We start from the raw sequence: 12,475 nt of genomic DNA, 5'->3' as shown, positions 1-12,475 counted from the left end.
CGATGCATTCCAACATAAGGCGGATTTTATCTAAACAATTTGCTCGGTCCAAGGGTATGAAATGAAAAAAAGTAAGAAAAAAAACAATTAACTGTATCTTGCAGTTAAAAGGGTATTAACTAGAATTATGCTTCTTCTATTAGTTAAAATCAGTTGTAAAGTAGAGTTATTTTTTATTCGAACACCCGTATATTTATTCGCGCCCGGTATTGATAACAATGATTTGAAGCAAAATCAGGCTATCCATTAATCTTATTGTAAATAAGACATTAAGGTTAATCAGTATGAAAAAAATTTTAAATACCTAAGCATGACTTGAAATGTAGCGAATGATGAGAAGAAGGTTGATAGTGTATCGATGTACATGTAGTAGTATTTTAAATTAAATTAAAAAAAACAATTTTTTTGTACAGGATTATTTTTTCAAAAAGTTAGCAAACATTTCTGTGACTTTCTTTTCACAACATGGTTTTGTTTATATATCCGGCGCCCCTAAGTATTCGACCTTGACAGCTGACCAAAATTTTAAAGCCCAAGGTCGTTTTTTGCAGAAATTTCAGGTACATTTAGCTTTGGTAAAATCATTGCTTTTAATATTAAGAACTTAAAAGATAAATAAATTTACAATTTTTAAGGCTATTGTTTCTTAATGGCAGTTTTAAAATGAGGTCATGAAGGAGGAGTAAATCACCAAGTTTGGCCACATCTTTGTCCATATTCCTCAAAATTTTGCAAATTACCCAATTTTCTATGCACGAGTCTGTTTATTGTTGACTTATTCACATTTAAAGCATGTATTGCAAATCCGATCCTTTAGATATAAAGTGGAATTCTTTTACATGCATGCACACTTTAAGTCAGCTAATTTAAATACGGGAGTAACTTTGTGCCTTTTAATAAGGTTCTTTTGCGTTTTCAATTAATCATCCGTGAATTGCATTAAGCATCGTTTGTGATCGTTTTTTTGTATTTTGTCGCATCCGCCATTTTTTTCTACAAATTCATTCAGCAAATTTCTCAAAGAATTTTAGATACAAAGCTTCAGGAACCTCTATACCGCTAAGTGTTGCTTAGTTGATGTAGTTTAGCAACCTTCTTTTTTTGGAATAATCATTTGTTAATTCTTGAATTAAGAGTTTATTGACGCAATCCCTCTGCATATCTTCTGAATAATTCCCTCTAAATAGGCAATATTGATAATGTTATTTAATTTAAGCTGCAAATTTCTTAAAGCTTAAGCTTTTGCTTCATCAATAGATGCTAAATTTCCGTAACTTATCAGGGACTTCTAGTTTTTCTTTGAAAATGTAATTTCTTTTGATTGTTGAAACATAAGCTATTGCTCTCTAAAATAATAACACTTTGCTCAAAATAAAAGGCCTTTTTGTATAATAATGCATGCAACAATAACACTGCTTAAAGTTATTAAAAAACCATAAAAGGTAGGAAATTTGCATAATTTGTGTAGGAGATCCTTTATTGGCTCTTTCCTTTGCAATACCTCTTAGGTTTTAAAAACTTCAATGGTAATTATTGGTAAAGAAACAAGACAAACAAACTATATCTCCTTGACCACCTTCGACTTTCTCTCGCCATACCATTACCCAAAGCGGCAAATTTTTCTGAGTAAATCACATCAATCATCTCGTTTAAGAATTTGCATTTTTTTCACTGGTATTTGAACACTCGAATTGTCGATGCGGGATCTTAATAATCGAATCTGGTCTAGACCTTTCTTCTAAATGTTAATGTCCTGTGTCTAACTTCATTTCCGTACAGGCCAGTAGAATGATTCATTCTCTCTGACGCTCTTTGGTTAAATAGGGGAAAATAACGTATGTCTTAGGCAAGGTGTACTGAGTTTGTTAAGCAAGTCGTCGAATCGGGACAGCATTTTCCCGACGCATTTCATGCTGGCACCATCGTAGCAGTTGCTTGTAGCGCAGCAATTGTGCATGCATTCCTTCGTACGACTTACTGAACAATGATGAATAATCGGCTTGGACGAGAAAATAAATCAACCAGGAAAACTTTCCTGGCTGAATCATTCCTTAGTTAACTTACAGGAACCATAGAAATACCATCTTTTTATGTGCAGAAATGTTATCAATGACGTCTAAAGCACAAATTTTTTTTGGTTCCTTTCACAATTTGGTCTTTATTGACAAAAAGATAAATATGCTCGAAATATTATAGCCAAATCCTAGTCTAACAGAAGTTTTGCCTTAATGGATTTTTTACAGGAGTTTGTTTAAGGTAAAATTGAGATTTTCACTGCAAATGTTCTATTCTGTAATGTTTAGCACTTTTTATAACCCCAAGAAGTTTGAATATTTACGATGCATAACTATAATATTTTAGCTTAAGAGAATGGTTTAGCATTGATAAATGTCTTGGCACTGGATTTGTACCTAAATGTCATCTGTTACTAGCAAAATCCTCTTGCAAAGTAGTAAATCATGCTATATTGTTTGCCCACCCATGAATTTTGCACTTATGTTGGAAAGAAAACTTAGCTTAAATTAGTGGGATGTCATAGAGCAAATATACGTATTTGAATGAAAATTGTGAAAGTCTAATGAGGCCAAACAACTTGCTGTTTTACTACCCACTGATCTGCTGAAATGTGTTTATGTTTAAATGCATTTTAATAGCTTCGCCCATTTAAAAACCTCTCATTCCACTTTTAAGGGCGTCACGGTATGAATGATTTGCGTAATGCGGCTTAGAGGACGTTTTTTATTTGAACAAGTACATTGTGTGAATCCATTGTGATGGTTCACTAGATGTAATAAAATAGACAAAGCAGGATATTTTTAATTTCTTTGCATCTCTTCTTTCGAATGACAGCAGTAAGCGGCACATTCTTAATGCATTTTTTTGATGCAGTTCATATGCACACGTACATAAAAAATTCCTGGTCTGTGGGGAAAGATGAACGCAAACTAAAAACTACCCGGTTCAAGCAGTCAATTCGCTTTAGAGACCTGAAGTGTTAAAGAAAAGGGCTCAGCTAAAATTTATTCTAAGTGAACTTTTGAAATAGTACAAACAGCAATGCCATCAGCTTCTTTTTAAAATATAACCAAACCGCATCTTTTTTGCCCTTAAGTCCTGCTGCCGGGATTAGTTCTAGCATGGTTTTGAGAAATAGGTAAAACAGGACAACTTCCTAGCATTAATAAAATAATTTAGTAACTATGAATGATTGTATTGTTTTAAAAACTGCACATGAAACCGCCGTAACAACCGTTGTCAAGCATGTTCAAACTTAATCCTTTTTTTGTGATTAAAGACTAAAACCTGTTAGTTACGGTGGTTTTTTTACCGGAGTAAAGCAAAGCCACTCTAAATTTACTAAGAAGACTCTCCTTTTTGCGAATCAAAAGGGTCTTCGTTAGACTAACTACAGGGTAGAAATGTCATTTAATAAGTGCAGAATTAACGTTCGTGAACAGAAAATACATCACTACAAAGAGTGACGACGACAAATACTTCACTTAGATAACTTTCTTTGTCCTCCTAGGGAATTCGCCTCTATGTCGAGTTCACCAGAAGCACTTCTGGAATACCGTCAGCAGCCACTGCTGGAACTTGTTCATTCGGAGGAGAATTACGTTCAACAACTTCAGCTGGTCCGTGACACCTACATGACGGTGGTGGACACGCAGACGCTTTTATCCCCAACACCTTGCCTCACGCGCAGCGAGAGCTGTCGTTCTGAGCACTCGGTTGTTCCACATCCATCTTCTTCATCGCCGCCACCGTCGTCACCGTCACCACCTCCACCCACACCACCGATGGAACTAGCGATCCGCTGGCGAGTGATATGGGGCAACTGGCTTCAAATGACCGAGTGGCATAGCCAGTTCGTGGAGAAGTTGAGACGCGCAGCATATGAGCAGCCTGACAACGTGCCGCGCCTCTTTCTTAATTCACAAGGACGTTTGCGCTCTATGTACATGAAATACTGCGAAAATTATTCCAAAGCCGTGATTCTAGTGGCGCAATTCAAAGCTTACTTTGAGGATTTAAGACGCTTCTACTTTGACAAGAATGACATCCTCTCACGTCTCATGCAACCTATTCAACGAGTTACGCGCTACCAACTTCCGATGACCGAAGCACTCAAAATCACGGAACAGGCTGGTGCACCAGAGTGTGGAGTGTGGAGGGCGGCTGTGGCAGTGTTGAAAAACCTGCCCAACGATGTTCAGCTAATGCTTGAGGTTAGTGCCACAATGTCGACGCTTTTCACTTGTAAATTTGTGATTGTGATTGTAATAATGTTTTAGTCTACGACAAAATCTGTTACAAATTTAGGAGAAATACATTTAACCTTGAACACAGAATTACACTCTGTTTTCACAAAATTTTAGTCAGACAAGATATGGAATGCCGAAATCACAAAAGCCTATTTACCGCATCCTAACTACAAAAAACTGTTCTTTAGTAGTAGAAGATGCTTCTTGACACTGACAGTGTTATTTAGTAAGGTAAACATAAGAAACGGTCATTTTAAAGCTATGGGCTTAGTACTGATAGTAAATTGGCTAGTCAGTATCATTAAATTTTAAATAAATCCGGCCTTCAATTTTACCACATTTATAACTAAACTTTGGAGTTTTCCCACCTAATTTTTTGTGCACTTCCGATTCCCGGATTAAATAAAAATATGCAAACTCAGTGCATCCTTCATAGCCCCAAATGATTCCACACAGGAACACTTGGGCAAATGCCAGTGGATACTTCAGTGAGGTATAAGCTCTTCAGGGGTGTGGGAAAGCAGTCACTGTTGACCTGAAATGTCAACGCCTTTTCAGTTTGGCCTACACTGAAGTGTTTGAGCTCTATTACTAGCCCTGACACCACTACAAACGCTGATGTAGCTTTTAATCAGTAAAAGCAGTAGAAGCACTGACTACAAAAATAAGCTTTAACAATGTTTGTTGGTGACAGGAATGAATTAATTTTAATGAGGAGGCCTAGCAAATGACGAATGTCGGTTTAAAAATAATGTGAATAATTAAAATACTGTTTTTTTCTGGGGATCATATATAGTGCAGCAAGATTCTCCTGAAGGCGAAAGAAGACGTAATACCAGAGCAAAATACATACATAACTGAAATAAAGTAGAGCCTGGGGCTACAACAATGGCCCGGAGGCTAGTCAACCCGGCGAGGGTACAATGGCGGAACACCTAAGTGGCCTGTGGCCAGAACCGAGGGTTGAACAAACAACTTACACATTGCAATGATGTCAACAGTTTCCGAATTTAAGTAAAAATTCAATGAACTTAATGAGATATTTCAAAAGAGATAGGCAAATTAATGTATATTTTAGTAATTTTTTCAAGGGAATATGCTTGAGGTGAAGGTGCGTATCAATTACAAGAAACGCTTCTGACCATGATGATTTACTTCAAAAAAGTTGAATATTTTATGATTTATAGTTACTAATTGAAATAAATTTAGTTCTGTAGTACCGTTGGCTTTTTTAATTTAAAACCAGAGGAAAATTGTGTACTCCTATTTTTAAGAATAATTTAGTGAAAACATGCTTGTAGATTAAAGTATAAAACAATTTCTTACAAAATCTGAGTGCACAATGTGAGCAAGCCTTTAAAATTCAGCATTTTTCATAAACTTCTATTTTTGAACATTTTTCATTGGTGGATGGCTTTATCATCTTATTTAGGCATTTTGACTGAGACTTAATCTCGTTTAAAATAACTGTTGGAAAGAAATTGTGATTTTGCCTGGTGACTTTGCTAAAAATTTTATAAAATTACAGCATCATTTTAGAGGATTTGTTACTTCCACTTTTACAACCAACATTAGTGATATCTTCAAGGGCTCACAGGATTTTAAGGCTCATTGATTAGAGAAAGCTTGAGAACTTAAGAAGGTTTTTTACATGTACGCAAATGAGCCTTGAAACACTTTGCGAGATGCCGATTTTACACTCAAAAATAAGTCAAAAGCACTAAAAACGGTTCTTTTATCTCGTGTTGATATTTGCCACGGTAGTGCTTGATTTCATATTTGTGGTGAATAACGTCAACACAGACAAATTGTCATAAAATTAATGTTTTGCAATAATAAAAACCCGCAAACTTATCCTTTTCTCCAATTTTTGAAGTGTTGTCAAGTGCTTATTAGACAAGGTCACTTTTTCATCTAAAGAATTTTACAATACCTTCAGCTTAACTTATTACTTGAAAAGAGACCTACAAAGCTCAAATGTTTTTTTTTTTTTTCAGCAGATAGGCGAGACTTACCAAACATAGGTTAGCTTGCTGCGACAAAACCTCTTGCATCCTTTGTTTACACATGCTGCTAAGCAGCCGCGCATTTTTACAGCCTGTTTAAACAATGCCATCATGTTCATTCTGACTGCTTCATTGTTTGTTGATCCCAGGCTACCTTGTTTTACTGCCTGTGTGCACAAATAACACCAAAATTTATCAAAAAATGAATTGTACTGTTGCACTGGAGGTGCTATTTATGGAATGAAACTACTTTAAGGTTGCAAGTCATTTTCTAATGCATATGTTAGGCTTTGATTCGAAGCAGATTTACCTAATGTGTAGATATTAGGCATTTCCTTGGCTTCAAGTTTATTTATTTTAAAAAATATCACAATGTTATGTACTATGGTCTTCAAATCTTACCAAATTTACTATGACAAATCTTTTCACTACACTGATTTACCTTGACTTCTAATGTATAAAGTGTGGGAAGTACAGTAACTACACACATGCAATGGATCTGGGTTCTTTGGAAATCGGCTAGAGACTATTAAATAATGGTAAATATATTTACATTTTTGGAGATGGTAAGTAAAAGCATACTTCGGTTTAGTAGCCTTATCCTCTTAAAAATCTGGCTTCAACCAAAAGAATAGAATGCATATTATTTGGCTTTCGATTACATTTGTTAGTACAGTAGTTAATAATATCAAAGCACATACATAGATAATAAGTATTACCGTTCCCTAAAATTTTTCTGAGGGCGAAAAAAAGACATGATACTCAGGCAGAATCTATCTACTCACACGCAACAGGGCGTGGAGCCGCTGACATGACCTGGATACTAGGCCATCCGGATATGGTACAATAGTGGGGCGCCTACATGGCCTCTTTAACAAAACTAAGAATTAACCAAACACTTAGGCTCTTGCATAGTCCTTCGCCTCTACTGAGCGTAGTCCTCAGCACTCCTCTTGGCCAACATCCCGCGCCAGTCATCACAACGTAATCAATGCTGTAAGAAAAATTCCCAAGAACTGACCGCACCAGTCATCAAATTTGCGTGCATCTGAGAGGATACTTAACCGCAACTTTACTGATCCCTCTTGGCAATTCTACTAAATATGGAGCTTCATCCTGTGTGGGAACTGTATCCGGCGGCAATATAATATACTGGCCACCACGCGTGTCCATAGCTAGGTGCAGGAACATTGGCCCTAAAGCAGAGTTATGTAACAAAGGGCAGAATTTAACGTAGTTACATGGGTAAAACTTCTATCCCCTTTTTTCCTTGCCAATTTGTTATCACTCTGGCGCTGACCAGCCACATCCATCCAGATTGTATTTATATGTAAAAAAGTCAGATTCATCGCGAGTTCATATTTTTAATATTTTACAGAGGTGCGGTAGATAGCTCAATTACAAAAGTATTTTGGATAGCTTACGGCTAGTGTTGCCTAATCTGTTAATAGTTTTCATCCAGACCAGGCATCCGGGACAGTTGCCAAAGTTAGACCTCACTTACAGTCAGCCCATCCGTAGCATATGCACTTCTTCCATCCCGCCAAATTTTATCACTCAGCGGTATAAATCGGAATATCTGCCCTTTAAGACCGCGCTTGCTATTTGCTACTACTAGTATAGTACCACTAGACTTCCAGCAGGGCTTGAAGCTACTGGCATGGTGCAAAAGGTCACCCCACTCGGCTAGGGTACAGTGATGGGGCATTTACGTGGCCCCTTTACCAAAACCAAGAGTTAAACAACCAACTTACAACAATAAAACGAACCTGCAATCGGTTTTGAGGGATATTGAAAATTACTCTTTGTCTTGAATACTAACTTAGATCCCAGATGTTTACTGAAGGTTAAACGGGAACATGAATACAAGGTTTCTATAATAAGTAGATTGTAAGTCTTGGCCACATGACTGACGTGACTATTGTCACACAGCAGACCATTTTCTAAACCAAGCAAAAGCTTGTTGCTAAAACGCTGTCTGTGCATTAAAATGATGGCATAAGAAAAATTTGGAAGAGCCTTTTTGTAAAAGCCTGAAGGAATCTAAGGAATAATGACAAGAACGAGAAAGGAACGCCAGAAATATTGCTTTTCTTTATTTTACTTTCGCATTTTCAAGAATTATGATATTTATCTGGAAAAGTTTAGTAAAGAAATACCTTTTAATAATGATTATGCACTAGAAAGCAATACTTATTTAAGTTATCTCCTTTAACAATTACCAATAAAACAGCTCAAAATATTATTTACCTGACTTCTACACTCCAGTAAAAGCGTACACTACGGGCGTACAACTGCTCTAAGGCAATCTGCCGACTTCCAGTCAGCATGTTTGCAACTACTTTTGCGACAACAAAGGCACCTGTGGTGGTGTTTTGTTCATATCAAGACTTACGCCTTCTTAACTTCATATAACCCTCAAAATGTTACTTGTTTTTAAATATGGGTCAAGCTTGTACCAAGAAGTGGAAAGAAAAGTACCGTTTTAAAATTAGTAAACTGTTCCAGTCCTTTTAAACCTAAGCTAACAGATATTATCCACGCCTCCTAATTAATTAATCTTATCAGCTCTTAATACAATGTATACAAACCAGTTACTGATCATTTCAAACATTTAGGAGCAGGAGTGCCCTTAATGGTCCTTTACCCTTTTTAAATTCGAAGGTTTGCATCTCCAGGTAAGATACCAACTCTAGGACAATAAACCGGCACTGGGAGGAGTCCATATTTTAAAAGGGTAATGCTATAATAAAATCTTTGAGCTGCGACAGACTTTAAAGCAGTATTATATGATTAAAGCAAGGTATTTTCAAGAAATCCTTACTTTTGTTATTAAATTCAGAAAAGATTGCAAAAAGTAAACTTTTTGAGTAGCCATTTTTAATGATGTCACATATACATTGTGATTCATGAAATTTAGCTTATATATAAAAAATTTCAGAATACATTTGTCGTGCATATCGAGCTGAGTTCTACAGGTTGACATTTGCTTTAACTCAACCAGCTAGAAAAATTTATTGCTTTTGTTTGAAATAAATTTGTTAATTACATGGCTTTGTAAAGTAGAAAAGTTTGGTTGAATATCTTTAAAAACAACCACAAAAAAAATCAAGGACTAAAACTAAAAGTAAGTCCTGGAGAGAATTTTACGTGTGTACTCAATTTGGATAAAATACCATAACGTAACCAGGTTTAAAAGCCATTAAAAGACAAGATCTCTCTTTGACGAATTCTGTTTAGCATCCGTGCAATTTACGTGTCTTTTATTTATATGTTTTCGTCAATATGAAGGTAAAAGAATTTTGCCTAATTCCAACCTTATCCATAAATGAACATACAACTACAATTGAATGCCCGAAACTGAGGTTCCACTGTTAAGCAACAAGTTTATAACAAATAAATTGTCTGGCTGAACAAAGAGCTTAACTTTAATCAAACCCTGACTTTCACGTCTCGTCAAAACGCAACTGCTTACTTGTCGCATTTTTGAATGCACAAACTCACAAACGTTGTTTTCCTATCGGCGCAGGAGAGTGGTTTGGGGTAAAAGACACTGTGAAGGCGTGTATCGCGGTCACAAAGGATTAATCGTGGGATGCCCATGATGGTAAAAAATTACTTCCGCAAATGGAAAATGACGTTCTAAGTGCTTAGTTGTCTCCAGATTTACACAAATACTTCCTTTTAGTTACAAAAACTTAAGTATACTTCGCGTAAAAAGTAAAAATCTCCCCCATTTTTTGAACTCTATAAAATGAAGCTTTGAGATATCCTGGTAATTATTCGATAAGGCATTTTTTTTAAAAGCAAAATTATATAGAATACACTTTTAAGTGGGACGGCTTACGACATAAATTATTTGGATATATGCGGGTGCTAATGTAAGGAGCACTTTTAAACATCCACTTATATAACGGTGATTAAATTTTCAGACAGACCTTTGCAAAATAACCGCCTTAAAGTTTCGGGCGTACCTACTTAGGATTTCTCTTATCTTTCTAGTAGACCACTGCCCAAGGAGATAGTAGAAATAAGGAAGGAAGAAGATCCAGCGCATATCACATTACAGTTTTCAGAGCGGGACAGGTTTAGAATAAAGTCAACAAATGCCTAAAAGTACTCTGATTTAACCTTGTTGGAAAAGAATAAATGAAACATGCGTAATGGTAGTCCTTTTAAATCTTATGTGTGGTTTTTGTTGCCTTTTGATATTGGCTATTCTAAAGCCAGTTGTTGAGAAGAAAGCATTAGCTTGAAATCTGCTGCTACAAGCTGGCTGGAAATGCAGTAATTGAGACCATTTAACCACAATCTCACAATTATAAGCTGTTTCAAAAGCTAATTTAAAACTTATCGTCTAACATAAATACGGGCATACCCAGGATATAAAAAGATTGCGGTCTTTCAAAGCCATCGCCTTCATTTAGCTTACACTATTTTTTCTGTTAAATAAACAAGCTTCTATGAATTTAATTAACTACCAAACACTTCAAAACAACAAGGCATGATCCCTACCCATACAGCTTAAACGAAGCGTGAGATGATTTTCAACACAACTGTACCTAGGCAGGTCAATTTTTGTACGATAAAGTAGAGACGGGTTCTGAAAACAGCTTTTTAATGCTCCTTTGCTAAGCAGAGGACTAGGAATAACGTAGCAGAAAAAAAGGAAAATTTCATAAGTGATTGACTTGTTGCGTTTTAACAACAGAAGGTCAATGGTAGGTGGTCAGTTTTTGAGTTTGTGATTCGTAATTATTGCCACTCCGTATCCCAAGGGGTTGTGCTTACAACACTAATTAGAGGAGAAGTAATTACTACAAGCACTTCAAATAAGGTGGAAAAAATACTGCTGCATGCCAAGAGGAATCTCAACAAATTTAAGAACTGTGTGCTGGAAAAGGCGTTTTTGCTGACAGGTCAATTCACTAAAGGACAAATCAAGTACTGACTATACACTGTAAATCAAAGTTAGATGTGATATATTTTGGGCTTGGACTTTCCAAAACCTACCTAAAACCCTCCTAATAACCCGAATAACGATTAAGAGAAAGCTAATTCCGATAAACAAGGGAATTTGAACTTCTCTTGAAAGTATAAATATACGTAAAATAGATGCAGAATTCCAAGAAATCTAAAGTACATTTCTTCAATAAGCAGAGATAAAACCGTTGGAAAAAATACAGAGCATTTTTGCAACGAAGCAGTGCTAAATGCCAAAAGCCCGCATTGCATGTAAAATGATTCATTCGACAGGCGGCACGAATAGTTGGATTTCCGGGCACTGTGACAAGTCAGGGAAATCTGCGTCTCTTCGGTGCCATGTACGTGGCTCGCACTACACTGGCTGACCTGCAAACAGCACGGACAGCGGCAAGGCAGGTGCTTGCCAAGTCCGGCTCGCACTACTCCTATTCCCAAGACAGCGCCTCCCTCGCGGTCAAACGCAGAGCCTTCACCTCAACCTCCTTCATTCGACTCAACAGTGATCACAAAAGCATCGAGTGCAGTCAATGCCGCTTGTTGACCAAATGTAATTCTTTAGCCATTGCAATCATAGAATTACGTTAAAACAAATGTGCTTTTGGAATATGGTGCTAATGTGGAGAGTAGATTCATCGCTAAAGTGGCTCTTTAAACAAAGAATCTTTGGCAAGTGTTTTATAACACAGGCAAAGAGAGAAAATCTTGTAAAATAGTTTCGTACTGGAGAATGAGGCTTAAAGGACCGGCAGAAATGGAAGAATAAATGACACTATGCTAGGGATTGCTTTTCTAAATTTTCAATTTTTCGGATAAAATATTTGTGATAAAAATGTTGTTGTTTGATTATTCGCCTACTTCAGTCTTAGGTCTCCAAAGGCTCCTCAAGCACAAATATTTTTCCTATTTCCGTATAGCTTCGAAATTTGTGGGTGAAATCATTTGACAAATAAAAGCAGTGCCACAAATAATTCACATCCACCTATTTTACCTATTTCTGAATGGCCACATTGGAAGTACAAGTTCGGACGTTTTACTGGACACAAGCTAAGTCTTCCAGTCTGCAACATCTTCGGGCATTAAAGATATAGCTTAACAAATTTTGTGTGCCGTTTTATATTTTAACCCTAAGAACATTGCCTATTTTTCTCGTCTTGTTTTTGCTAAAGGAAAATTTTGAGCAATTTGAATATGATTTTGCCATAATTGCAGCTATTTGAA

The 12,475-nt window shown here is 36.4% G+C and overlaps 1 protein-coding gene across 1 annotated transcript; it reads left to right on the top strand. All coding sequences in view use genetic code 11, as the record gives it.

Moving 5' to 3' along the window:
* Window positions 1–3,539: 3,539 nt before the first annotated feature.
* EGR_08259 (Kalirin) lies at window positions 3,540–11,842 on the top strand (the record flags this gene model as incomplete). Its single annotated transcript, XM_024497508.1, has 2 exons — window positions 3,540–4,229; window positions 11,528–11,842. The coding sequence occupies 2 exons, from the start codon at window positions 3,540–3,542 to the stop codon at window positions 11,840–11,842; spliced, it is 1,005 nt and encodes a 334-aa protein (XP_024348049.1).
* Between the last annotated feature and the right edge of the window lie 633 nt (window positions 11,843–12,475).

Source organism: Echinococcus granulosus (assembly GCF_000524195.1).
Source record: "Echinococcus granulosus chromosome Unknown EG_S00101, whole genome shotgun sequence".
In the NCBI taxonomy this organism is placed as follows: domain Eukaryota; kingdom Metazoa; phylum Platyhelminthes; class Cestoda; order Cyclophyllidea; family Taeniidae; genus Echinococcus; species Echinococcus granulosus.
The sequence above is the reverse complement of the archived record's forward strand: the minus strand, read 5'-3'. Positions and strand labels throughout refer to the sequence as shown.